Source organism: Penicillium manginii (genome assembly GCF_028828005.1).
Source record: "Penicillium manginii strain IBT 31320 chromosome Unknown utg000005l:1.0-5665137.0:1.0-5668048.0, whole genome shotgun sequence".
Classification (NCBI taxonomy): Eukaryota; Fungi; Ascomycota; class Eurotiomycetes; order Eurotiales; family Aspergillaceae; genus Penicillium; species Penicillium manginii.
Genome location: NW_026643106.1, coordinates 910,164 through 936,201, shown reverse-complemented (window position 1 = coordinate 936,201; position 26,038 = coordinate 910,164). Strand labels below are relative to the sequence as shown.

At 50.9% G+C, this 26,038-nt stretch overlaps 11 protein-coding genes across 11 annotated transcripts; 5 read left to right on the top strand and 6 right to left on the bottom strand.

Moving 5' to 3' along the window:
• Positions 1-473: 473 nt before the first annotated feature.
• N7533_006734 (arginase) lies at positions 474-1,609 on the top strand (the record flags this gene model as incomplete). Its single annotated transcript, XM_057103384.1, has 3 exons — positions 474-560; positions 648-1,237; positions 1,306-1,609. The coding sequence occupies 3 exons, from the start codon at positions 474-476 to the stop codon at positions 1,607-1,609; spliced, it is 981 nt and encodes a 326-aa protein (XP_056958341.1).
• A 789-nt stretch (positions 1,610-2,398) lies between these two features.
• On the top strand, positions 2,399-3,062 carry N7533_006733 (uncharacterized protein; the record flags this gene model as incomplete). The annotated part of the gene is made up of 3 exons (XM_057103383.1): positions 2,399-2,559; positions 2,621-2,895; positions 2,959-3,062. The coding sequence occupies 3 exons, from the start codon at positions 2,399-2,401 to the stop codon at positions 3,060-3,062; spliced, it is 540 nt and encodes a 179-aa protein (XP_056958340.1).
• A 585-nt stretch (positions 3,063-3,647) lies between these two features.
• On the top strand, positions 3,648-4,142 carry N7533_006732 (nucleoside deaminase; the record flags this gene model as incomplete). Its single annotated transcript, XM_057103382.1, has 1 exon — positions 3,648-4,142. The coding sequence occupies one exon, from the start codon at positions 3,648-3,650 to the stop codon at positions 4,140-4,142; it is 495 nt and encodes a 164-aa protein (XP_056958339.1).
• A 142-nt stretch (positions 4,143-4,284) lies between these two features.
• N7533_006731 (SMP-30/gluconolactonase/LRE family protein) lies at positions 4,285-5,561 on the bottom strand (the record flags this gene model as incomplete). Its single annotated transcript, XM_057103381.1, has 3 exons — positions 4,285-4,797; positions 4,858-5,335; positions 5,389-5,561. 3 exons carry the CDS (start codon positions 5,559-5,561, stop codon positions 4,285-4,287), a joined length of 1,164 nt encoding a protein of 387 aa, XP_056958338.1.
• A 701-nt stretch (positions 5,562-6,262) lies between these two features.
• fcpA (protein-serine/threonine phosphatase) lies at positions 6,263-8,855 on the bottom strand (the record flags this gene model as incomplete). The annotated part of the gene is made up of 3 exons (XM_057103380.1): positions 6,263-8,396; positions 8,459-8,545; positions 8,608-8,855. 3 exons carry the CDS (start codon positions 8,853-8,855, stop codon positions 6,263-6,265), a joined length of 2,469 nt encoding a protein of 822 aa, XP_056958337.1.
• A 1,254-nt stretch (positions 8,856-10,109) lies between these two features.
• Positions 10,110-11,448, bottom strand: N7533_006729 (aspartic endopeptidase Pep2; the record flags this gene model as incomplete). Its single annotated transcript, XM_057103379.1, has 3 exons — positions 10,110-11,053; positions 11,136-11,286; positions 11,347-11,448. 3 exons carry the CDS (start codon positions 11,446-11,448, stop codon positions 10,110-10,112), a joined length of 1,197 nt encoding a protein of 398 aa, XP_056958336.1.
• A 792-nt stretch (positions 11,449-12,240) lies between these two features.
• Positions 12,241-13,791, bottom strand: rpt3 (proteasome regulatory particle base subunit RPT3; the record flags this gene model as incomplete). Its single annotated transcript, XM_057103378.1, has 5 exons — positions 12,241-12,259; positions 12,313-12,976; positions 13,032-13,318; positions 13,382-13,480; positions 13,634-13,791. 5 exons carry the CDS (start codon positions 13,789-13,791, stop codon positions 12,241-12,243), a joined length of 1,227 nt encoding a protein of 408 aa, XP_056958335.1.
• A 2,771-nt stretch (positions 13,792-16,562) lies between these two features.
• Positions 16,563-19,556, top strand: N7533_006727 (putative ARID/BRIGHT domain protein (SWI1); the record flags this gene model as incomplete). The annotated part of the gene is made up of 1 exon (XM_057103377.1): positions 16,563-19,556. One exon carries the CDS (start codon positions 16,563-16,565, stop codon positions 19,554-19,556), a length of 2,994 nt encoding a protein of 997 aa, XP_056958334.1.
• Positions 19,557-20,407: 851 nt separating this feature from the next.
• Positions 20,408-21,295, bottom strand: N7533_006726 (mitochondrial 54S ribosomal protein mL49; the record flags this gene model as incomplete). Its single annotated transcript, XM_057103376.1, has 3 exons — positions 20,408-20,458; positions 20,554-20,939; positions 21,154-21,295. 3 exons carry the CDS (start codon positions 21,293-21,295, stop codon positions 20,408-20,410), a joined length of 579 nt encoding a protein of 192 aa, XP_056958333.1.
• A 238-nt stretch (positions 21,296-21,533) lies between these two features.
• On the top strand, positions 21,534-22,896 carry N7533_006725 (eukaryotic translation initiation factor 3 subunit E; the record flags this gene model as incomplete). The annotated part of the gene is made up of 2 exons (XM_057103375.1): positions 21,534-22,657; positions 22,740-22,896. 2 exons carry the CDS (start codon positions 21,534-21,536, stop codon positions 22,894-22,896), a joined length of 1,281 nt encoding a protein of 426 aa, XP_056958332.1.
• A 1,193-nt stretch (positions 22,897-24,089) lies between these two features.
• On the bottom strand, positions 24,090-24,614 carry N7533_006724 (uncharacterized protein; the record flags this gene model as incomplete). Its single annotated transcript, XM_057103374.1, has 3 exons — positions 24,090-24,323; positions 24,382-24,423; positions 24,498-24,614. 3 exons carry the CDS (start codon positions 24,612-24,614, stop codon positions 24,090-24,092), a joined length of 393 nt encoding a protein of 130 aa, XP_056958331.1.
• Between the last annotated feature and the right edge of the window lie 1,424 nt (positions 24,615-26,038).

The window sequence follows — 26,038 nt, the reverse complement described above, 5'->3', positions numbered from 1 at the left end:
CACGCGCCTCGTTCGGAGACGGAATGGCAGTAGGGTGGGACTAAACGGGGCGGCTCTCCTCAACCTGTACTTAACGGAAGTGATGGAGAAGCCGGCGGAGTGCCGTGATCCCTAAGTGCAGGTTTTAGCGACTGCGATAATCAAGAATGAACAAGGGCCCGAGGAGGTCGGAAAGGGGGAAAGATATAAAGCTGGCCTTTGTCTCTTTCTTCTCTTCTCTTCAAGTTCTAAGGCTTCCCCAGATATTCTCATTCCTTGATCTCTGATCCTATCTGATCCTTTCACTCAACTCGATTCTCGACTTGGTCCACTTTTTTTCTGCCCTTTGCCCCTCTACTTTTATCTTATCGCAGATCCATCTTGATCCTACCTTACGGTAGCTTCTTACAGCTTCGATCTCTTTTTTACCTCAAGACCTTCATACATTTATAAACTCGTGACTTCTGCAATAGACTGCAGAACATAAACGCACGATGACGCAACCATCTACGATCGACTCCCGCTTCCTCACCCACCCTAACCAACTGGGTGTGGTAGCTGTCGGCTTCAATGGAGGGCAGGTGGGTGCTAGAAACCCCCCCGTTAATACCTCCCTATGGCTATCATACCATTGCTAGGTATAACAAAGGATGCTAATACCTCAATAGATGAAGAAGGGTGTCGAGGCGGCTCCCATGGCCCTCATCGAGTCTGGTCTTCTGACCCAGCTCCGTGACGATCTCGACTATGACGTCCAACACGACAACACCGTCCACTACTATGAAAAAGATATCCCATCCGAAGAGCAAGACCCCGATTTCCGTGGCATGAAGAAGCCCCGTGCCGTCAGCGCCGTGACTGAGCGTCTGAGCAATCAGGTCTACAACTATGCCAAGGACGGCAAGTTTGTCCTCACTCTCGGTGGTGACCACTCTATTGCCATCGGAACGGTGTCTGGAACAGCCAAGGCTATCCGTGAGCGGTTGGGTCGTGAAATGGCTGTCATCTGGGTGGATGCGCACGCCGATATCAACACTCCCGAGTTGAGCGATAGCGGTAACATCCACGGTATGCCCATGGCATTCCTGACCCGGTTGGCCCAGGAGGAGCGCCGTGATATCTTCGGCTGGCTTCAAGATGAGCACATTGTCAGCACTCGCAAGCTGGTTTACATTGGTCTGCGGGATGTCGATCGTGGCGAGAAGAAGCTTCTGCGCGATAACGGCATCAAGGCTTTCAGCATGCACGACATTGACCGGTTCGTTTTGTCCTTTCTTCACGCCTAGCTCCGGTAAAGTGACCTGTCTTGCTAACTTGGCTCCTTAGTCACGGTATCGGTCGTGTTGTTGAGATGGCTCTTGCTCACATTGGCAATGACACTCCCATTCATCTCTCTTTTGACGTTGACGCCCTGGACCCCCAGTGGGCTCCCAGTACCGGTACCCCCGTTCGCGGCGGTCTGACCCTTCGTGAGGGTGATTTTATCTGTGAATGTGTTCACGAGACCGGTAACTTGGTCGCCATGGACCTGGTTGAGGTTAACCCCAGCCTGGAGTCTGTAGGTGCGGCCGAGACTATCCGTGCCGGTTGCTCGTTGGTGCGCAGTGCGCTCGGAGATACCCTTTTGTAATTTTGTTTTAGATTCCTCAAAAGATGGAATACATAGAAGCTAGCTGATATCAATTAATGCCGTTATGTTACACTTGCTATCCTGTCAACTCCTGCTTAAAGGAATAGGTACCATGGTATGTATAGGTATAGTAGTTGTGGTCTGGCAATCCTAAGATGCTCCTAGAAATGGTTTAAACATGTCAAATGCGTGTACCTCGAGAACCTGCACGCAAATCAAATAAGAAAAATTGAAGCTTTGACGATGACGAGTAGGTTCTTGTTCCTGGCGAAGTGGAGTCAATCGCGGGACGCGGACTAAATCCCCTGCCACCCCAATTTCTCGCCGATCATCAACAAACCCCCCTCTCTGCTGATTTCTGCAAGTTTCCCATTCCCATCCTCCCCCTACAATCAACCGCTTCCTCCACGCCAAGCTACCCCAGCATTCCACACGTCTTGCGAAAGCCAAAGTGCCCGAATTCCCTCTTGACGCTCTCCCTCGACCCAGCGCCAGCGGCGCCCAATGCGCTGTCCACCTTATCGCTCTCGCCCACCTCCGCAACCCGTTGAAAGAAGCCACCCGGTCGATTTGTTCGTCTCAAATTAATTGATCACGTTGCGCCATCAGGTGAAAATCGGTAGCGATCCTGCGACAACCAAGGCGACGAAGTACCATTGGGCTGAAGACTTCCGCCAGTCTGTATATATCTTAACCTGAGCGGAAAGGTCTCGAAACCAAGTCGGAGAATAACATCGGCTTCGTGCGACTACGGAGAGGTACCTCCTTTCACCTTTTTATTTCGACATAATGGCTCTTCGAATGCGCCGTGAGGTGCGGCCCAGCTACCATTGGCCCGAAATTCAACTCAATATCTGGCTTATCGTCGTGCTCTCTGGCTCTGCGACATGCCTCGGAATATTCTCGTGGTTTATGATCGTTCAATCGCAAATGGATCTCGGCGTGCCATGGTAAGCATTTCGTATATAGTGGGTATCAAGAGGCCTGTACTAACTACATATCACCTTCCAGGCTGTTCCCATACATGGTTGTCACCAGCGCACTCGGCGTCGCCTTCATCTTTCTTGTCCTCGGTCTTATAACACGACATTTCTTACTTCCTGGAATTCTCATTCTCGGAAGCTTCATCCTATTCGTCTTATGGTTGGCCGGACTCATTGAGACCTCATTGCAGCTTTATGGCGTGGCCGGGAGCGTGAACGACAATTGCCAAAACTACGTGGTCGATAATGTGTCGCGGGGAAACAACATCAATACCCTGGCATGGTTGACCCAGAATACAATTTGTTAGTTCACCCTTTCCCTTGTATTCATTCGTGGGATGATCAATCCGCTAACACGTCTAACAGGCAATTGCTGGAAAACTGCCTTCGCGTTCGAGCTTGTCAATACCATATTCTACGTTTGGATGGTTGTAATGAGCTGGCAAGTTCACCGGAATTACTACCATTAACTCCACGTCTGTCTTTTTTCTTTTCCTTCCATGACACTTCTTCTTTTTACGTGATACCATCTTCTATTTTGCATCAAAATGTGGCGTTCGAGCTTTCACATTTCATGGCATACTGCCTAGCGCTGCGCTTACGATTTAATTCTGCGGTACAAATTTGACCATATTTCATTATATCTTCTGGGTCTACAAAAAAATAGTTTATACCAGTATCTTGGCAGAGAGAGCTATCTTGAGGCTTGGCTTTTTCCTAAAAGGAAATTTCGGCGTGTTCCGGCATTTTCGCAGTTCTCCGTATCAAAAATAACACCCTTCTCCGTTCGCCTTTAGTAATCCCCGACTGCGGGGTGACTACACTCTGCTATTCCAAGGCCTGAATACACATCTATCTCTCTTTCCATGATCTGAGGATATCTCAAACGACTCGGATAATATTAGGTATCTTAGGGTGTCTCGGATGGTGGCAAGTCTACACTCAATATCTAATAGACAACTTTTGCAGACACATTTTTGACTCAGGCAACCCCAATAACGACGTCACAAGGAATATACCCTGATTCACCTCCACATATCCTCAAGCAAAACAGAATGGTTTCTGATACCGACCTCAAATATCTACGTCGCTGCGTGGAGTTGGCTCGTGACGCTCTCGAAGCAGGCGATGCACCCTTCGGTTCCGTGCTGGTCGATGTATCCGGAGAGATAATCCAAGAGGACCGCAACAGAACAGTGACTGACGGAGATGTCACTTTGCACCCTGAGTTCACACTGGCCAAGTGGGCCCAGGCAAACTTGACCCCGGACGAGCGCACCACTGCCACAGTCTATACCTCAGGCGAGCATTGTCCGATGTGTGCTGCCGCCCATGCAAATGTGGGACTGGGCCGAATTGTCTACGCTAGTTCTACTGCTCAGCTTGTTAAGTGGAGATTGGATTTGGGTATCGAGGCTGGGCTCGTTGCTGCCTTGCCCATCAATGATGTTGCGCCGGGTATTCCTGTGGAAGGACCAGCTCCTGGTCTGGATGAGGAGGTTCGCGAGCTGCATCAGATCAAGAAGACTAAAGAAGAAGAGCATAGATGAATCATACGTGAAAATTCTCCGTATTTTTCTAGAGTTAGAGAGCATGGTATTTAATTTGAAGCAATAATTAAATACACTTCTAACTCTAGGACGATTATATTCCAAGTCCACCTGGGCAGGTCCCTAACAGGTCAAAAAGATATCACCAATCCCTCTTCAACTTGGTCTTGATATCCTTAACATGCCAAACACCACCCTTCCCAACAATCCACAGCTCATTCTCGCCAAAAGCCAAGCTAACAGCAACATTCTCTCCACCCCCAAGCCGAATAGAGCCAAGCACAAACCCAGATTCCGGATCAATAACATCAACCCCATCCCCCGATCCAGCAAAGACCCAGCCTTCCCCTGATACCCGAATCCCATCATAGAAGTATGAAACAGGACTCGTGAACAATCGCTGGCCAGCCAAAACAGCGCCTCGGCCCACAACATCAAAAGCCCAAACCATCCGGCGACCGTAAGGGTTCTTATACGACGGTCGAAACTCCGAAACACCCGAGTCCGGCACGTACAGTGTTCTCCCATTAGGGCCCATGGCCACGCCATTTGCGTTGCCGCTGGTTGTCCATACTACCTTTGCTTGCATGGTAGTTCCGTTGACAAAGTAGATTGAGGGGTCGTTGGGAGGTGTAAAGTCAACGATCCCACGGCCCTATTATGCATAAGAAACGTTAGATTCGACATTCTTCGTTGCTTAAATGCATTCACATACCCAGCCAGACTTCGAATCCGTCAGCCAGAAATTCCCTTCCGGGTCAACTTCCAGATCATTGAATCCGGCAAAGGGCTGACCGAGGAAGTTATTCAACAGTGTCGTTGCCTTCCACGAGTGCGGGTCAATTTGAACGAGCTTTCCCGTCTCATTGTCTCCATATCCGTCCGTGACGCCGTACAGCTGGCCCTGGAAATGGACACAGCCGTGTAGGTTGTAGGTTGGTGGGTTGGTGATGATCTTTCGAAGGGTATTGTTTTCGATATCGAGGAGGTATTGCCATTTGTGAATACCGTCGTCGCCGCCTGGTTTACCCCATTCGACGAAGAGTAGTTGGTTTGTTTCGGGGATATAGCATGGTGCTTCGTGGGATTGGTAGGCGAGATGTTGGATGTGCTTGATTGTTGTGTCTGCGCCGATGATCTCGAAGAAGCGTTCGTCGTAGGCGACGAAGTCGGTAGTGTTGACGTGGTTTAGTCTGCAGAATTTTCCGATTTAGATCGAGGTCATCTTGAAGTCAAACTAACTCACGTCTTTGATAGTATTGAATTTTCTGTGTCTGTTGCCCATGGGGCATCGAAGACGGTTCGATTGAACTGGCCCGGCAGATTGGCGAATGCAGTCAGTGATACCCAGGCCCATTTGGCAGCTGTAGAGTTCAGCCATGCTGGGAGAGGGTTCAGATAGTGACTCTCAAAGACCATGATCACGAGATAGCTTCTGGTGTGCGCGACGGTTGCGATTTAACATGAGGTTTGTTGACGTCCTCCTAGTCCTCGATATTTAAGCACCGCGACCATTCCGAGCCCTACGGAGTGTTCCTGGCTGTGGGGATTTCATAATAGTGGAGGGTCCAAGATCTTCATCTTCCGGGGTACAATCTGGGGATGTCTAGCCATGCCTCGGAGCTGCCCAGTACTCCATGGCCCCACTGCCCGGAGCGGTCCAGGTCTCAAGAACAAGTCTCCAGGGTTTCGAAGGCGCAAAAAGTTCAAGAACTTGAATTCAGAATACCAAAGCCCTGAGACTTTCGACCTAGTTCGAATCACTACGCTTTCTGGGTCCATAGACTACTGGCCACGATCAGGATTTCACGTACGCGGCTACAAAAGAGAGCGGGTTTCAAGGCAGGATCAAATTCCGGGAAATAGTACATGACAGAGCCTTGAGCACCTGTATTCAATACAAGCCGTAGATTGTAGAAAACCTAAGCGTGTTGTAGGCAGAAAATACACAAGTAGAGAAGAAGTATCACGGACAAACGCCGCCGCTATGCCGGGAGCGCATCGCAACTGCACATATCAGTATGGCAGAGGACAGATACGGCCAGATGGAGGTTAGATAGAACGGTGAGTACGAAACAAGAGATAGGGAGCAAACGCGCGGTGGGTTTCACTGAGAGGGACTACTCATCCGCCATATCGTCGCCTTCAGCATTGTCGTCGAAGTCGTCTTCAAATGCGGCGAGCATCTCGCGCTCAAACTCGTCATCGTCGTCGTCGGGGTTCTCAGGGAGCCCTTCGGCGTCATCGCGACTGGTCCCTACGTTCTCCACGTCAGGCTCATCCTCATAGGGTCCGGAGGGGCGAACATGCTCTGGACGAGTCTCGCCCAATTCCGAACTTGAGGCTGTCGCGACTTCCCGCAATCCCGTGCTCCTCTCATAGGAACGCTTAATTCTTTGGGAAAGGCGTGAGCCTTTCTGGTCGTTCTCATCGTCGTCATCTTCAGCTGATTCATCGCCTGCTTCGCTATCACCGTCGCCGCGTTTACGCTTCGTCCCGCCGGTGTTGGTTTCGTCGCCCAAGACTTCATTGTCACTTTCGCTCTCGTCGTCGCTGCCGAGGAAGTCTTTCAGTTCGTCGTGGACAGCAGCTTGCTCGTCTTCGTCATATCCAATGTGCGAGGTCTCTGTGAGTCCAGCGGATTGGAAAATTTCCCGATCATTGCCATTGCCCTCTTCATCGGTCCAAAGTGAAGCCCCTGTGGCTTCATCTGAAGAGGAGATCCACGAGCTCTCCACGAGCTCTCGCGAATTGGGAGAAAGAGGCTCGGCACGGTCATCATCGTGGATGTGGAGTAAGTATGGGTCCTCATCTAAGTGCTGCCAGCTAACTAGGCAGTCCAGAAGCCATTGTGTTGAGACAATCTTGACATTCGGATATCGAGTAGCTTCACGCACCTTCGCAGTACGGTTGCGCCCGGCAACAAGGTGAGTGGTACGACCATTAATCTTAGATGCGATAGCCACACCGAAGCTCTTAGCCCACAGCGAAATATCGGCATTTTGGGTATCAGTTCCAAGGGGAAGAACCCCGGAAAATACCAGAACCACTCCCCCGAGAACTCCGCGCTTGAACATCGGCATGATATCTTTGATGTCAGGAACAAGTTTCAAATCAACATCCCTATCTTTAGACAGTGTTCTCTCCCCTCTAAGAGCTGCCACGCGGCCTCCAATAGCATGGGATCTCCTCCTGTCATATTCATCGAAGAACTGTAGATGAACTTGCTCTAGTCGATCTTGGAGCTGGAAAAGCTCTCTATCATGGTCTTCAAGCAAATGATGGCGATGTTTGTTGGACTCTTGTGACTCTTCCACACTGGGAGTCTCACTACTCTCGGGAGAAGCTTCGTCTTCAGCTTCCAGTTCCTTTTGCTTTTGGAGTAGTGGTCGGTCCTCTACTTGGTGCAAGATTGCCTCTTCTTGCTCATTGGTCTGTTCGTGCAGTAGTCTTGGGTTGTCGCCACCTCCCATAGTAACCAGCTGTTGCAATGCAGAGACTTCCGTCTCAGATTCGGGCTTCGCAGCTGTACCGTTGGGATGATGGTCCTGCGACTCCTTTTCTTTTGCCGCCTTGATTAGTTTGTTTGTTGCGCCGATCTCTTGCTTTTTCGGCAAAAAACTGGAATTAATATCACCGATTCCAACGAAAAAGTCATAGGGAGAAACCTTGATGAGGTTGGGACTCCACCGCCAGACATCACCACGATCATCAATAATGACGACCATCTTAGTGTCAACGGGGAATAGACGATGCAGGTTTTTGGCGGTCAAGCTGCCACTCTCATCACGACTGAGGATGCGGTCACCAAAGAGCTTGCGCGTAGGGTCGATAATATCGGCAATATTTTGTGCATATGCACGAGTACCCATGGTGTAAATATGGAGTTCATACAGCTCGGCAACTTTCTCCAAAAAGTCCTCTAGCCCAGGTCGTAGCTTGATATAGTACCAGCAGCCGCGCATTCCAGGGCCATCGTCAATCAATTGAAATTGCCTGACATCTCTGAGGGCTTCATGATTAGGATTGTTTTTGTCTTCCTTCCATTCTCCCACGGTTGGATCAACCGTGGCATGGATGATGGTCTGATCCAAATCCACGACGAGTGAGAGGCGCCGAGATGCCAAGAGACGACGTTTCGCATCTTCCTCCACCCGAGTAGCCTCTTTCTCGCTAACAGTAAGTGTGGTATTGTCGTGGGTCATTTTGATAGGAGCGCGCATCGAGTCCATTACTTCGGTATTGTAGGTGGCTCTGCGCAAGAAGGAACTCGTCAGTATACAATAGTTGCCATCCAGAAACAGAAAATTACATACGCGGTCATGTCCTTTCCGCATTCCGCACACAGCTCTCCGAACTGGACCTCGTGCGCACATGGTTCATCGATTTCAACCACATCAAGTCTAGGTGCATATGTTTAGTCCACAAAGCTTAGTACACATACATGATAGGACGCAATACTTACGGCCCTTCAATCACATCTCCTTTTGAAATTTTCCACTCCAAAATCTCGCCGTCGACGTTTGATTCGAACCGTGTCGGAAACTTGCGCTTCACCTGCACCTTGTTTCCCAGTCCATCACCTTCCTCGACTGTGGTCTGATAACTATACCAGAAAATAGCCTCATCCCGCTCGACCTTGTCACCCGCCTGTTTCAGTAGTGAGGTGACGGTGATGGGATAGTGCAGACTAGTCGGCAAACGGAGAAGCATGGTTGCTCTCAGTTCGCCCCCGGGCGACGTAGATCACGTTTCTGCCCAATAATCCAATCCCTCCTGTTTGAGATCTTCCTCCGATTGTGGAAGCAGACGGATTCCGCGCAATTTGTGGGCGCGAGAGTGCGTATGAGGTTGATCGCGTGCGAGTCGGGCTACCGAGCCATAACCGACACGCGACGCGTGAGAAGAGCCCGATCAGTGCTAGCGTTGAGGGGAGAAATGCCGGTTCAAAAGAGTCGTCAAGGTCAGCCTTAAGTCGAGAGGGTTCTTTGAGAGAGATTGAGGATGAAAGGCGCGAAACTGCAAGGGTTGTAGCCTGGGGTTGTCGGATAGCCGGTTTCGCCACACGACAAAGAGTAAAGAGGTGCGCCTTACACGACCTGGCACGTGAACTTTCAGAGACGGAGCATGGGAAATGGGCCAGGCGCTGAAACAAGAAAGGTGAGTTTGACAGAAAGGATAAAGGTGAGAGAACAGGTTTGCGGTGTGTGGTCCGGACAGGGCAGAGCTCTCGACGTGCGGGGACTGCGAGCTTCCCGCTTATGTCAACTTCCAACACTTGGGGCAAATTCGCCTCACCCCAGATTTCGGTTCATGGCTGAGAGTGATGTCAACATCCAAAGGTACTCTTTAGAACCTTTGAGGTCATTTTCGAGATATCTTGTCACTTCATATCTGGAGTTTTATTTTTGTCGAGTTTTTGACAGCCTTATATCTTCAGGTGCCTCCGAATGGCCCTCTAGTAGATAGCCTAGATTCAATTGAAATTCATGATTGGTTATTACCACTGGTCTGCTGCACTACAGTCGTGACCGTGACCGTTACAGCTAGAGGAGCTTACGAGGCAGGATCTACGGCTCGCCGGGCCTATCGGATGGAGACATATTACGCATATTGCTTGTTGCTTATTCGAGAAGATGAAATTCAGTGCAAAATAAACCCGAAGAAAAAACATTGGTTGATCGGAGCCAAATGAATAAAAAGATGCATATCAAACAAACCCTGCTCAGCGAGACAATCAATTTGCAGTATCATCAAAGAGCAAGCCCAGGATGTGAGCGTGATGGCAAAGTAAAGCAAAGCTACTCCTCAACATATGCTAAGAGCAACTAGGGGATGTCGAGCGGTCTTCATATCAACCGATTGAAGCCACATGCGATGTATTTACATAACATCGCCCTGACTCTTGTTTGTTCTCCTCATCGACAACCACGAGGCCCATGGGCATTGCGATTCTGAGCATCAGATTTACTTAGACTTGGCCAGACCAACGGCGTTGTTGCCGAGGTCGTAGACGCTGTACCACTGGCGCAGGAAAGAGTCACCCAGAATGGCCAGAGGGCCCATGGGCTCGGGGAAATCCATGCCCATGAAACTGCTAATGCAGGAGCCCTGGACCTCGAGGATGTAGTCGTAAGGACCGATGGTGAAGTTGTGACCGCTCAGGGTGAAGGTGAGCTCAGGCAGGCTGTCGCGAGCGCTGCATTCGACAGTGTACTGGCCAGTGAAGGACTTCTTGGCACCAATCTCCTTATTCAGGAGCTCAGCGAGAGTGGAGGGTAGAGCAATGAGCGAGGTACCGGTATCCAGGATGACACCGGTGTTGTCCAGCTCGGCAGTGCTGTCACCGAAGGTGATAGCGTCCAGGTCGACCTCCCAGTAAGCCTTGCGGCGGAGGGGAATCTTGATAAGCTCACCAGTGTAGTGGTCCTTGTCCACACCACCAAAGGTAGCCTCGGAGTTATCGCCCTCCTTGTTGGCGTCGCCCAGGTAGAAAGCGAAGACGGGCTCGTCCAGGAGGCCCTGGTTCAGCATGTTGTAGACGGGAGGAACCATCTTGTTGACAGAGATGGTGTCATATCCGAGACCCAGGATACCGTCGAAACGGCCAAATGCAAAGGCGAGACCAGGCTCTTCAGTGGCCTCGGCGAAGTCCTGCTTCTCAACCTTGAGGTCGCCGATCTTCAGGGTGTCCTGAGAGACGAAGCCGCTCAGGCTACCAGAGCCATACTTGATGGCGAATTCGGTGCCGTTCTTCTTGTAGGTGCTCGAGGAAGAAGAGTCATACTTGCTGTGAAGGAAGCAGGCAATCGAGCTGCACTCCGAGGACGGGACCCACAGGTTGGAGCTGCCTGTATCGAGAACGACCTTGAAGGTCTGGGGAGGGGTACCGATTTCAATTTCGGAGAAGTCTTAGATGGAAATGTTAGGTATCGTTGCCTTATCTCTGCATTGAGGAAGGGGTTGTTTGATGATGATGGTGATGATACTTACATTGGGCGTTCAGGAAATTGTCTACCAGGACGTCGTGGCCAGAGGCGGGCTTGAAGGAGGTATCCTTGACAGAGTCCTCGTGGTGACCAGGGCGGTAGCCCATGTACTTCTGGCCGAGAGCCTGGACATGGTCGTTGATGTTGTGGACGTTCTGGGGGCGGGTTAGACATCTCCAGTTCCACTATGTCGGGGTAACGGGTAGACTCCTTACCAGGGTCTCCTCCAGAGGGAGCTTGTTGAGCTTAAGCTTGTGGACCTCCGCAGAGGCACTGCCCAACAGCGCGGAGGCTGTCAGAAGAGCGAAGGACTTCATGATGAGACTGGATGGAGAGAGTGTGGGATGATAACGATGGAGAGGAGGTGAGGAAGATAAGACTGGGCTGGGGGCGGAGCCTGTTCGATCGGCATAACGTGACGGGAGTGCGTCATTCCCCCAAAATCAGCTGCTGCCGGAGTGGGTTACACCCGGTCTGGTCTGGTCTTGGTCTTGGTCTTGAACCTGGGTACATTCCGCCGTTTTCCCTACAGAAATCAAAGACTATGCATTGAATTGCTATCAAATTCCTCTCTTATTTTGATGGGTTACAAAAGAAGTCCAGCTTCAACAGCTTTCTCCTGAATTCCCCTTTACGAGCTTAGCTAGAGTTGAGTTTCAATCCCGGGAAGGGGTGCAGCTGACGAGGAGGCTGGGCTGCCTAGCGCCGTGTGCCTGGCAGGCGGAGGTGGCGAGGGGCCAGGGCGAAGGTGTGCTTGTGAGTGAAGGCGCCTATGTTAGGCAACTAGAGTGATTGATGAATTCCGTGCTCCGTACGGACTACAGATTACGAAGCAAGGCAAGTCAACTAGTCTTATCAATACTAGCCTAGGGTGGCCCGTCTCCGCCATCTCATTCCTTGGTCGATCGGATATCTTCTCCCAAGGTTGCCCCAAGGTTCCGAAATCTTCTACGCTACCTCCGCATCGAGACGGAGTATTTAAGCACAATAAATATGACACAAAAGATGAATCATAAATGTATTCCCAAGTATCACAGATTATTGATAATACAACAGTCGAGGTCAAGCTTTTACCACCTGCGTCCACCCAGCCCCAAAGGGCCAATAGCTTACCGGTAGAAGTCGGGACTGTAAAATAATCAGTAACACGAACAGGGCACGTGGGGAGTAAAAAGACGTACCGGTCATCATCCTGGCCACTCTTTACCTGGGCGGCATAGGCATCGTCCAGGTCGGACTGGATGATGTTGTATCGGTTTTTGCGGACTGCCCGTAGACCGGCTTCCTGCATGATTGCAGCAATCACGGCACCAGAAAGGGGATCATTGCGGACGATCAGGGAGTCAAGATCCACCTCGGGAGATAGAGACATCTTGGACGCGATGGTGGTGAAGATCAGACGGCGCTCACGTCGATCACGCAGGTTGGGGAATTCGATCTTGCGGTCCAGACGACCAGGACGAAGTAAGGCAGGGTCCAAAGTATCCGCTCGGTTGGTGGCCATGATGACCTTGACGTTGCTGGTCTGTTCGAAACCGTCCATCTGGTTCAGCAATTCCAGCAAGATACGCTGCACCTCACGGTCGGCACCAGTCTGAGCATCGAAACGCTTCGTGGCAATGGCATCGATTTCGTCAATGAAGATGATAGCGGGTGAGTTCTCGCGTGCCATCCGAAACACGTCGCGAACCATTCGAGGTCCTTCACCTAGATACTTCTGAACGAACTCGGAACCGTTCACGCGGATGAAGCTGGCGGTTGTGCTGTTGGCCACGGCCTTGACAAGCATGGTCTTACCGGTACCGGGAGGGCCATACAGCAAGACACCGCGGGGAGGATCAATACCTAAGAGGTGTCAGCAAAATCTTACAAACTTGATAACAAAATCCCTCTTGCTTACCAATTTGTTGATAGAGATCAAAGTGTGTCAACGGCAATTCGACGGCTTCCCTAATCTCCTGCTTCTGCATGTCCAAACCACCAACATCGGCATAGGTCACATCTGGCTTCTCGCTGTCACCGAGCATGGCGATAGATGAATCGGCCTCAGGGGGAAGAATATCGACGAGGGCGTTGGAGTGACGGTGCAGGGCGACCGATGACGATGGCTTCAGCTTCTCACGGTCGAGTGTAGACAGGATGCGAACAACGTAATTAGATCCGGTGGAGCTTTGCACGATACCAGTACTAGCAGAATGACACATTAGTAACGTGAATCTTTCATCTGGTAGCAAGAAGGAACAAGCATACTTCTGATCGATAGCCTCCATAAATTGCCCGATAACCAGCGGCACACTCTGTATCCGCTTGATCTCTTCTTGTGCCCGGACAAGCTCTCGCTTCAAGCTTCTGTATTCACCAAGACAGTCAGTTCACAGATCCTCCGTGTCGAATTTGCAGAGATAACATGCCTTTGCTCATCCTTGATGTATTCCTCCTGCAACTGGATGTATCTAGGTGGCGTCAGTATCGCTATCATTCCACACGCTCCGTGCAACCTACTCTAGGTGTCTCTGTAACCGTTTAAGAGTAGCGTATTCATCATTTCCATCCGCGCCCGCTCCTTCCAGGGAATCCAAGTTCGCGAGGGCGTCCAGTGCGCCTGGCTTGGGAAGAGGCGTGAGGCTGTTCGCCGGGCTCTCCACGGCAACGTCTCCCATGGTGGAGGTGGAGACAATTAGAATCAGAAGAGATCAGATAAAATGGAGTTCGATGGGTTTGTGGGGATGGAAGGTCGTGAAGGTGTTGGAGATGCGCGATGCAGATGGGCCGGTGATGGTCCTTGGGGGGGGAGCTTGCTTCGCCGGGGAGCTTCAGTAACAAATCACGTGACTAGTCCATCGAGGCCTCAGGGATCTAACTAAACAAAAGCAAAACGAGCCTGCTCCTAACAATGGCCAAATTCCTCTTTTTTCTCTCTTTCCCCTCCTACATCCCTACCATCCACTCTCTCTATTTCCTTTGTGCCTCATATATTTGCCACCTGCCGTGTAATCTCACTTCTATATCTGTACTCCCAGATCAGGGCTACGCATTCTCGTCCACCAACTTGAACTCTTTCCTACACCACACCGTGTACGGAGCATACTAAATTCCAAATACCCAGGTCACTCCTTAGAATTCAACAACATATGCCTCCTCGTATATATTACTACCTGAGCATGAACGATTGAAAAGTCCTACGCATCTAGTACAACAGACGAGTCCCCTGAGGTTTTCAGGATAGCTGGCAACTTGCAAAACAAGTGAGAGAAAGGCAGGGAAGGCGATCGTTTCCGGTATTTCTTTCACGAGATCCAATAACCTAAAAATATACTATTACACATTCTTAAACTTCGAGGACAACTCAGCCCTCGGCCCAAACAGACGTATCGCTGAGTTGAAATGTACATAGAGACTGCCAGTGGAATAGTAGTCCTCCGTACATGGTATTACTAGTGATCATGTATACTATCTGCCACTGCAGCACCTACCCCGTCCACCTGGACACATCACGACACGGCTGATTTCACACGAGCTCTCTGCACCAACCGAGGGAATGACCTCTCGTTATTAGTATACTACTAGTACACCTTTCACATCCGCTTGGGCCTGAGCCCTGGGGTACGAAGACCCAATCACGGCGGTGGAGCCAGCCGGGCCACAGTTAGGTGGGACAGGCACAGTGAACCATCGCGATTTTCCCATGCGGATCGACTCGGATCCTTGCACGAGCGAGAGAGGAACCTGGGCCACTCTCAGCGGGGGGTTGACTGTCAATCTTCATCTGTGGTTTGGTTAGCTCTCTGTGACTTGCCCTTGTTGAAAATTTTCCTGTTGGTGACCGTCGGAGGATTGGATACTCGTCATGATTATCAGACGCTAGGCCCGATCTTTTATATAGGGGAGCGACGCCCACCACTGTGCCTGATTCTAGCCCTTTCTTTTTCTCCCTCTCTTTCCCAAATTATTTGATTCGCTCCCCCTCCCCCCTGATTGAATTCGGAAGATATATTCTTTTGCTTTTCTCCTTTCTTTATCACTCGATTTCCATGGCTCTCCTGGATGTGATGTGCCGACCGGCACCCAGTGGAGTGCTGCTCTACCCGACTTGGAGGGACTATAGAGACTAACCTGACTGGGCGAAGACCGTTGAAATGGACCTTTGGCTATTTTACGAACGTGGGACGAGTTTCAGATCTTTCCATCCCTCAACTGATCTTTGAAAATCATGAAAGGGAGAAAGAAAGAAGAAGAAAAAGAGTCATATTCTTTGGTGATGTGATGATTATTGGCCCATGTTCCATGTCAACTCTGACAACTCTATGGGGGGGGTGAGCAAGACTGCCGAGACCCGTGACTAACGTCATGACGAGCCATAGTAAAACAATACGGCTAACCACCAACAAGAACCACAAATGGATGATCAAAACTAACTGAAGAATTCAAGAGAAGGGGGCATAAGAAAAGAAAACAGAAAGCAGAAAAAGAATCAGAAACGGGGTGATGCACTAGGAAATACAGTACGGTATTAGGTGGTACGGGGATTGGTCCAGCAAGGGTTGGGGCGGACAGAGCAAGGCCCTTCCGGTATGCGCAGAGTATTTTTCCATCCTTACCACTCTCCACTGCCACTTTGAGCTCCCCTAACTGCGCGCTTTTGCCTTTACCATTTTCAAGGTACGCTATTCGACCGTTGGCTTTTCTTTTTGGTCTACCCATTACCACGTCCATCCCCTTCCCCCCACTCCCTGGTTCCCCCCATACGGTTCCCCCCCCCCTTGACCCCCCCCCTTTCGTCCAGACGCACTGTCTGCCCTCTTTTCTGGCTCGGCCCGAAACAGTCATTATCGTGGCCTCAGAGATCAGCAGTTGCTTCGGATTTGTTCCCACCCTCCAGTCTTGACCGGCCTAGCCCCCCCTCCACCCTCCCTCTCCCCTCACGCCGGCCTAGCCTAGCCGTAATCCCATCAACGCCGTGGTGTACTTTTCGTCGCCTCAGGCCCCCAAAACACGTGACCATACTCCTACCTCACCACCACCACCCCCAGCTGCTAATTCCGGATACCGGGCTTAGCCATCCGCTCACAAGTCGGGAATTCCAGTGATCTAGCCTTGTCGGTATGTATACATCTCTTGTTCTTCCTTTTTTTCTTCCCTTTCCCCCCACTTTCCCCATCTTTTCCTGTGTGGGAGATGTTGGTTCTTCCTTCTTTCGTCTGAGCCACCCCGGGAGCGTGTCGCGACCGAGCGCGCAGACCCTAAACATCCCCACCGGACGCGTTTGCATAGTTGGGGATAGTCATCGGCGGTCCAGATCCTACTCGTCTTAGATGATTGAGATGATATCTGCGTCATCCTGCCCATTCGCGATGACGGCGCGCCACCCCCATTGTCTTGTGTGTTACTGACCGGGTCTCCCTGTACAGATGGGTTGGTAGAATCGCACGACATGAACGCCTGGCTCGCCGACGCCTCGAACATCCCTGGCCAGGAGAATGGGGCCTTTAATCCTTCAACGATCGACCCTTCGGCCGCCTTCCTCCATGCCTCGCCAACCCCTCAGGATCCTAATCAGTTTCAGCGCATGTTCAACAATGGTGTGCCGCGGAATGCCTCGCCAGGCTTCCACAACCCCAACCAAGTGATCCCATCGAAGCGGCCTCGACCAGAAGATGGGATGCCAATGTCGCCACGCCCAGGACCTGGCGGCGTGAATGGCTCGCGATCGCAAACTCCTCATCAAGTTCCATACCCAGGATATCAGGGAGGTGCCAATGGCGCAGCGCAGTTTTCGCAACACCCTACTCCTTATCAGCACCTTCAACAACAGACCGCGTCGCCTAATGTAACACAGTCGCCTATCATGCAGCAAGACTTCGATCAAGGAAGTGTTCGGGTGGGAACGGCATCCCCAAGTCCTTTCTCGCCAGCTGGCCCACATGTCGGCGGCGGCGGCTCACACATGTCTCCCTCACAGTCAGATCATGGAAGCCGTGTGAACACCCCACAGAATAACAACTTTATGCCAGGTCAAGCATACCCTCAGGGAATGCCTGGTCAATTCCAGCAAGCTCCGGGAATGAACCAAGGCCAACAACCCTCTATGCCGCAGCAGCAGCTCAATGGCATGCAACAAATGCCACCGCAATACCACCAAGCGATAGCCGCCCAGCAGCAAAGACTGCGTGCTATGCAAATGCAGAACCAAGGGCAACAAATTCCCGGACAGCAAATGCCCGGTCAACAGATGCCAAGCCAGCAGATGAATATGAACCCTCAGATGGCTGGCCGTCCTGGCCCCGGCGGCATGAATGCTATGGCCAATCCTCAGCAGATGGCGGCCATTCGTCAAATGCAACAAAACATGCCGAAACCTAACAACCCTGAGATGTTTCTGCGTGGCCTACAGAAGTTCATGATGTCCAGAAACCTCCCCTTTGACCCTAGTCCGGTTATTTGTGGCCGCCCGATCAATCTGGTGCAGCTTTATGGAACCGTTATGAAGATGGGTGGGTCCAAGAAGGTCGCTGCGATGAATATGTGGCCTGCAGTTGCACAACAACTTCAATTTCCTCAGATGCAATTTCCTTCAGCTGCACACGAAGTGCGAGACTACCACCAGCGGAACTTAGCAGCGTACGAACAAGCATACCTCGGCTCGCAGCAGAAACAGTTCGACCAGATGCAACAGGGCGGCATGCCGCGCCAGCCCAGTGACCCTGCGGCCATGCAGCAGTTTCAGTCGCCCACAGTCAAACCAGGTCAGACTTTCGAGCAGCCTCAACAAATTAATCACTCTCCTCAAAACAACACTCCCGTCGCCAATCATGTTCAAACCACTCAGGCCAATGGTTTCGCCACGCCAACACAAGCCAGAAGCCAGAGCAAGCCTCCCCAGTCTGGACAGCGACTTAGTGTTTCCCGCCCATCTCAGCCTCCAGTTCCTATGCCGGAAGGACAATTCACCGCGCCCTCGCCGTCACAACAAACAAAGGGCGCACCACCAACACCCAAAACACAACCCAGGCAACCAGAGCAAAAAGTGGAAGAGTTTGTCAAAAACCCCATAGAGGATACATTCAAGCCCATGGTTCTCACAGAAAGACGTCTTCATGGGCCTATTGCTGTGGACGAGATGTACCAGATCGGCGATGATATCTCAAGGCTTCGGCCAATAGCACCAAGCTTCGCCGAACTCGGTGTGATTGATATCCATGCACTTACCATGGGCTTGAAGTCAGGCATCCATTCCGAGATTCGCGTATCTCTCGATACCCTGACCACCCTTTCCTGTGAGCCACAGGTGCAAATCTCGCTTGAGAACTGCGATGATCTGGTGGAGAGCCTTGTTGACTGTGCTGAAGATCAAGCAGACTTCCTGGCTGAGAACATTCCAGAGTCCTCGGATACGATGATTCTCCGTTCTTACGAGGAAGTGGTCAGAGGCTGCCACTCTGAACACGCATCGCTTGCAGATGTGCCTGAGTTTGGAAGTCTTGATTATGAGCTTGACCGAGCGGTGGAACGACTCATCTGCGTTACGACGATTCTGCGCAACTTCTCCTTCAGTGAATCGAATTTTGGAGTTTTGGGGATGCCTGCAGTCACTCAATGCTTTGCTAGTATCTTCCGAAACATTGGTACCCGGAAGATGTTTTTGCGACGTGACCAAAACACATTGAACTTAATGAAAGATGCTGTCGTTTTCATGGGCAATCTAGCCCATTCCATGCAAATACCTGGAAAGGAAGAAGCGTTGAGTCTTTTGCATTTCCTTTTGGCGTTTTCACCATTGCCCGAAGCCACCTCAAAACAAGGTCAAGCTATGTTTTCGGAGTTCAATCCCTCCATCCACCGCTACACCCCCGCTGCTGTCGACGGTCTCGCCAAGCTACTTGCAAGGGATGATCCAAACCGGGCATACTTCGCTGCCATATTCTCTGGTGATGGCTCTGCACCGCCTCAGCCAGAGCTACTGACGCGTGCATTTGGACTTGCGATATCCTGTGTTCCTCACAATAAGGCTCTAGCGGTCGTGGATGCTCGCAAGGTGTTTCTTCTACAGGGTCTCTTGGCCGCCGATGTGCTGACTTCATTCGCGGACGGGCCTATGGCTAAGTCGTGGCTTGGGTCTGTGGATGGCTTCGCCATTCATCTCCTCCGACTATCCTGCGCCCTATGCACGGACCGCATCCCGCAGATCAACATGCGCCAACGATCACAAGAACCCGAAGCATATGCATTTGGAGCACTTGTTCACCGTGGACTGGCCATTCTGCGCCGCCTTGCAGAAAAGTCTAAGCAAGTGGACAAATCCTCCTCACTTTGCTTCCCGTCCGGGATCACTCCTCGCAAAGAGAGTCTTCTCGGAGCCTTGTTACTCCCGAACATGGACCCGAATATCATCCGTCAGCTCGTCAGCTATGCTCGACTCGCTGAGTAAGTGAAGAACATACACTCTCATGCACGGATGACAATTGGTTGCTTTGCACGTTGCATCTACGACAATTTCACTCTTCTTTCTTGATTTCTGTCATGTCATTTGTACTCATGTCTCTGGGCAATGGCCTAGTCAATCTTGGTATTTTTGGGCGCCGGTGGAAATTGGGGTGCTTCTTTGAATTCTTCTTTTTCTCTCTTCTTGTCTTTGTTTTGCCATGTGAGATAGCGAGCTATGTTCTTCAGTGTACAATCTCAAAATACCCTCGACTGAATACGAGAGATCTGGATATCTATACCAATCTAGTAATGAGTCGATGCAGTAGTATAGGCGGGCACCGTACATCTGTACAGTCGTTGTGACAAGTAGAAGTTGACGATGCATGGATTCATTCAATTAGGAGAATCAGGGTCTACACCCAACATCTCATCAGACTGTACAGATAGGAATAGTACAGGGCAAAATCAAAGAGAAAGAAGAGATAGCGCCAGAAAACGTAGGGCCAGACAAGAGAAAGGGGAAAAGAGGAGAAAATCAGGACACCGGCAGGGTAAAACGAGAAAAAATCAGAAATGACCCCAGAATTGAGATTAAAAAATACACCAAGGGAAGAGGGGAATCAAGAAGGAAAGGGGAACCGTCCATCTACCCGGCCAACAAGGGCCTGGGTCAATGACATCAAATCGAAAAATGAGGTTTTCTTCCTTTTTCTTCTTTCGTCACTTCGACACATGCTTTTGTTTCCTGTGCTTTGCGGTCCTGCTGCGATCCTTTCGTTCAGTCGGGTAGTGCGATACCAGCGACATTTTTCAGTCGCGGTAAGGCAGGAGGTATGATCGAATGCAAGGTATTGTTTAGAAGTTACGCTCGCTGAGGAACTTCACGATCTCGGGTTTGCGCCAGCCCTAGAGGAAAGGTGATACGTTAGTTCTGCTGCTCGATATACCACTCGCTTTATCTATCAGATGATATAAAAGCATTGCTAGAGGTAGGAAAGTACCTTGACGATGATGTGGCCAGTGAGACGGTTGATAGAAACATCAGGGCTACGGATGTCCACGCCTAGGCTTTGTGCCAGGTCGGTGCGCAAGGTGTCCAGGTCACCCTCGGTTTTCTGGATCTTGGTGAGTTGCTTGGTACCACCAGCTTTTGTGACAACGTAGACAGGCAGCTGGTTGGATCCAGTGCGGCGAACAAAGTATGGGAGGTTGGTGAGCTTGAGAGAAGGAGCGGGCTTGGAGGCTTTAGGGATAGTCGGGGTTGAGGGAATTTGCTCTTTCAAGGCCTGCGCTTGACGGCGGAGTTGCGTCAGGAACGTGCGGGTTTGGTGGGTGACGGGAGAAGAGGAGATGGAGGTCAGGCGCTGTGATGACTGGAGGGAAGAAGCTGTTTGGGAAAGAAAATCCAGATTAGCGCGTGCTTTTTTTTTCTCTCCAATTTTTCGAGATTTCGAGTGAGACGGCGGTGGTGATATGATATCTGATGGGTAGTTGACAACCACCACCGCATACTCTGCAGCGTTGCACATTGCAAGATATGTGATCATGCTTGACACAGTACTGTCGAGAGAGATCAAAGAATAGCGAGAATCCAAACTTACAAGCTGCGAATCGTGCCGGAGAAGATAATGAAGCAGCCCGGTTGTATGTCTGTACGGAAGCCACGGGCCGAGCCACGCAGGCGTTGGCGGTCTGCTTGCACACAGTCGAAGCGGCCGAAGCTGAATGCCGAATCGACGCCATTTCAGGGTCTGGAAAGGGCAGAACTGGAGGTTGAGGAAAAAGAAGAGAAACCGACCTGGGGAAATCAACAGATGCCGCTGAGGAGAAGCAGGTTTCTTCGGGCGCGCATTCTGCCGGTCACACCGCCCTGTAACCTAAAGCGGCTTAGCGCACGGTGACCCTCCCGCACACAATTTGTGTGAAATTCAAAGCGTCGACTCAACAAGAGGTAAAAGACCGTGTCTTTGAACCATCCATCATGGCTGCCAACGCCCCTCCCTCCGCCGAAATGCTCAGCGGCGCTCAGTCCACCGACATCGCTCCTCAGTACGACCTTCTACCCCGCCTGATCCCCTATCTCGACCGCCACCTGGTTTTCCCGCTTCTCGAGTTCAGCGCCGGCAACGATGAGGACGACAATGAAATCACTCGCGCCAAATACGAGCTGCTCAAGCACACCAACATGACCGACTACGTCGCCAACCTGTGGCAAGAGATCAACAACTCCGACTCCATTCCCGACGAGTTCGTTAAGAAGCGCGAGGAGGTTCTGGCCAAGCTGCAACACTACCAGGACCAGAGCGAGAAGATCTCTGAACTTCTCCAAGACGACGAGGTATTGGGCGGCCTGCGCAGCGACAAGGCTGCTAACTTGCGCTTCCTCGAGGAACAGCACGGTGTCACCAACGAGATGGTTAACAGCCTGTTCGACTACGGCCGATTCCAGTACAGCTGTGGCTCTTACGGCAATGCCGCTGAGCTGCTCTACCAGTTCCGTGTGCTGTCCACCGATAACGACAAGGTCGCCTCCGCCACCTGGGGTCGCCTGGCTTCCGAGATTCTGACCACCAACTGGGAGGGTGCCATGGAGGAGGTGCAGAAGGTCAAGGACTCTATCGAGACCCGTCTCTTCAACAACCCTCTGGCCCAACTCACCAACCGCTCCTGGTTGATCCACTGGTCTCTCTTCCCCTTCTTCAACCACGATGCTGCTCGTGACGTCCTGACCGACCTCTTCTTCTCCCCCGCCTACATCAACACCATCCAGACCAGCTGCCCCTGGGTCCTTCGTTACCTTGCCGCCGCCGTCATCACCAACCGCAGCCGCCCCCACAAGCACAACGGTATCTACCAGAAGCAATTGAAAGACCTGATCCGTGTGGTGCGCCAGGAGGATTACGAGTACACCGACCCCATCCTCGACTTCGTCAAGGCTCTCTACGTTGACTTCGACTTCGAGGAGGCCCAAAAGAAGCTGGGTGAGGCCGAGGACGTTCTGCGAAGCGATTTCTTCCTTGTCTCTGCTGCGGACAACTTCGTTGAGTCTGCCCGTCACCTCATCTCCGAGAGCTACTGCAAGATCCACCAGCGGATCGACATTAAGTAAGTCCTTTTTTTTTTGAGGAGGCGGGGCTGAAGGGATCAGCATCAAACCAAGTCACATGATATCTAACCTCATCAATAGGGATCTGTCCACTCGTTTGGGTCTCAGCCAGGACGAGGGTGAGAAGTGGATCGTCAACCTGATCCGCGACACCCGTGTCGATGCCAAGATCGACTACCAGGAGGGCACTGTTATCATGAACCACCCCCCCTCAATCAGTGTACCAACAGGTCATTGAGAAGACAAAGGGTGCTTTCTTCCGGACTCAAGTCCTGAGGTAAGCCTTATGCCATCACCGAGTCCATCATATGAAGATCCAAACATACTAACATATTCACAGCTCCGCTGTTGCGAAATGATTTACTCCCCCCCCATGAGCTGATGCCAAAACCGATTTCTTCATTGTTATTATCAACCCTGTTTTCTGCCAGCCCATAGTGATCTCCCCGTGTATGTCACAACACGGTTCTTCGAAGGAGAATGGGGACTCCGCGCAGAGTGGCATCCGGCTGGCGTTCTTCGGTGGTCCACCTTTTTGATTTTCCTTTTTATCTTTTAACCTCCTTAGTCCACAGTCTCTTTCCATTTCCCTATACTTCTCCCTTTCTCTGTCGTCAGGTACTTTTTTTCGCTTTGGTCTTTTTTTTATTATTTTTCTTGTGTGCAACGGAAGACCTTCGAAGGTCCTTTGCAGAGAAGGGGAGGTCTAAAAGAAACCACGAGGGACTCACAGCGCTCTTCCTCCCGCGCCTGAAAACAAAAGCGACTGGGGTTTATGTAGAAGACATGCTCGGGATATACCCGAACGTCTGATGGATCTATGCTGTTACGAATGGTCTATAGAGATGAGTGAAAATGATGTCTGACAAGATTGGTTTCCTTCCGTTGCCTCGTAAAAGAAGATGTGAAAAATGCAATAATAAAGAAAGCAATGATACCAGCTCTAAAGAAGTGAGGGTTCATAGGCTTCAAGCCCATTGAAAGCAGTTGCAAACTTCTAGTGTTCCGAAATAAGTCATGCTGAGAGCTCCGGGGGTATCTTGAAAGAAAATTGGCCGAAAATGTAAACGTCGGTTATTAGCCTCTACGGCCCAGTGTCCAATACAGTCCAATGTCGGCAGTCCAGGTACTCAATCAGTATATCCCAAGTTTTCAAAGCCCGCGGAATGAAAAAGGCCCAACATCCGGGGGTGGCTTTCCATTTGCACGTCCGGGGATCGCCGTTCCTGGGAAGTGAGCCGAAAGCATTGGAAATATAAACGACGTTGTCACCCAGTGGAAAAATAACAACGGGTCCCCATAGTTCGAGCCAGATTTCCATGGGATGTGAGAGAAAGAAAGTGGCTGCGAATAGTATCCATCCGATGGCTCGCCTGGGCAGCAAGCATCGGCTCCGGCAGGACAACAGAACCCTGGGGAATAATATCCATGTCAACGACCACTTCTGGAGTCCGGCTCCACGGGGTGTCTTCGAGGCCTTGATGAATCCACCGGGACAATCTCGTTGATATACGGCTCTCCAGACTGTCCATTTCCATTTCCATTTCCGTTGCCATGTCCATTTCTGCTACCATTGCCGTTTCCAGATCCAGTTTGGTGGGTCATTCGTAAGGCTTCCTGCTTCTCGTATTCTCTAGACATTGTTGCAAGGTCTTCGATTTGTTCCTGTGGCGAAGCGAGTCAGCTCCGTTCTGTCTGCTGCTTTCCTGCGATGCAGACAGACCCGTGTAATCGGTACCCCAACGATGAGGTAACCTTCGCGTCCCTTTAAGTCAATGTAAGTATCTGGTCAGAATGGTTTAATGGTAAATAGCATGAGGGGGTAAGAATCTAATTTACCTGATAACTATATGGTCTAACTGATGCAGAGGGGCCGAGAAAGTAGTGGATATGCCCTAGGACAATATGTCGAGATAGCCCATACCCCGGCAGCCAGTACTGTTGAACTCGTGACATTGTGGACGCGCGATAAAGAAATAATCATATAGTATATATTATTTGTGTGCATCAGGTATATTTGCTTGGGCATAAGGGCTGCAACTTCGAAGAGAGTGAGAATTGGAGTCGACGCCGGTATGGTGAAGCCAGAGCCAGATGCTGGCGGAAGACTTTGATATCCTCTACTTTTCTCAATCTACGGCTTGGAGGATCACTCATGGGGTTTAAATAACCCGGGGCTTCTATATCCAGCCATCGAGCCCCTCCTTGTGGTGAAAGAAGAGCAACCCTCCTTCTAAAAGAGACGAATGAGACAAGCCTCAGCCGGGGCTGCAGTCCATCAACCACAAACCTATGGGGGGGGGGGCCAACGATGATCTCACAATCTCCAAACCGTGCATTTTTCGTCAAAGGACAAAAAATAGCCAGATCCACCAGATGCTCAAACCTCAACGGAACAAATCGAAGGTGGCTCCAAACTAATGCGACCAGACAAATATCCCGACATCCTTCTCCACGAGGTGATGGTAAAAGTGCACAGCAAAGAAACCATAGGTCGCGCAATTCCGCCCAGGAACGAACCAGTCCCAATGTCTCCAGCTGTCCAGCAGGCAATGGGTCTCCGTCGGAACCGTCGGGGATGTGAGAATCAAGACAAAAACGGCGAAGAGGGGGGCGCACCATGTGTCCGCCTCACTTTCATCTATTAACGAGGTCCAACCCTTTTTTTTTCCTTACTCCCTTTTTCGTTTTTAATTTAATATCATAATTGATAAAACCAGCCATGATCAGTCTGTGCCTCCAATAGCCCGGGCTTCGGCCTAGGATAAAAGTGAGGCTGGAGGGGACAGAAGGGGGGGGTAGATGAAAAGGCACCAGTCGAAATGGGTGGACAACTGCAGAGAACAACGCAGCACACCTAATTCAGGGTCTTGCAAGCACACCGTAACCTCCTCCGAGCCCTCCCAATTGTGTGTAGACAGTGCACGGTGGATAGTATTTCGCTCGATATTCCCGGTGTATCATCAATACCGTGTCCTCACCGCACCTTTCTTTCGCTGCGCCAAATTGACCTCTTCCTGCGGTGATGTCGTGGCACCATGAACAACGAACCTGGCCGTGGGGCCCGAACCACGCTGCAGTTAGCATATCTGCATCTTGCGTTTTTGGGACAGAGAGAGTTTCCTGGGTTACGTTTGGTCTTGCTGTTCGATGCAATCTAGACTAATGTTAGATGAGTCTAGTCTAGTTCCCGTGTAGTGCAGGGCAGGGTGACGCAGCCAACATCAGATACGAAAGTTCCCACCGGTTGCTAATAGTACTTTAAGTTTCTGGGGTCCGGCCTATAAATGGCATGTCAGTTTCAATTGGAATCTTCTATCTATATCATCCAACCCCTCTCCTCGGTCTGATCACTCTACTAGTACATTTGCTGGTGACCA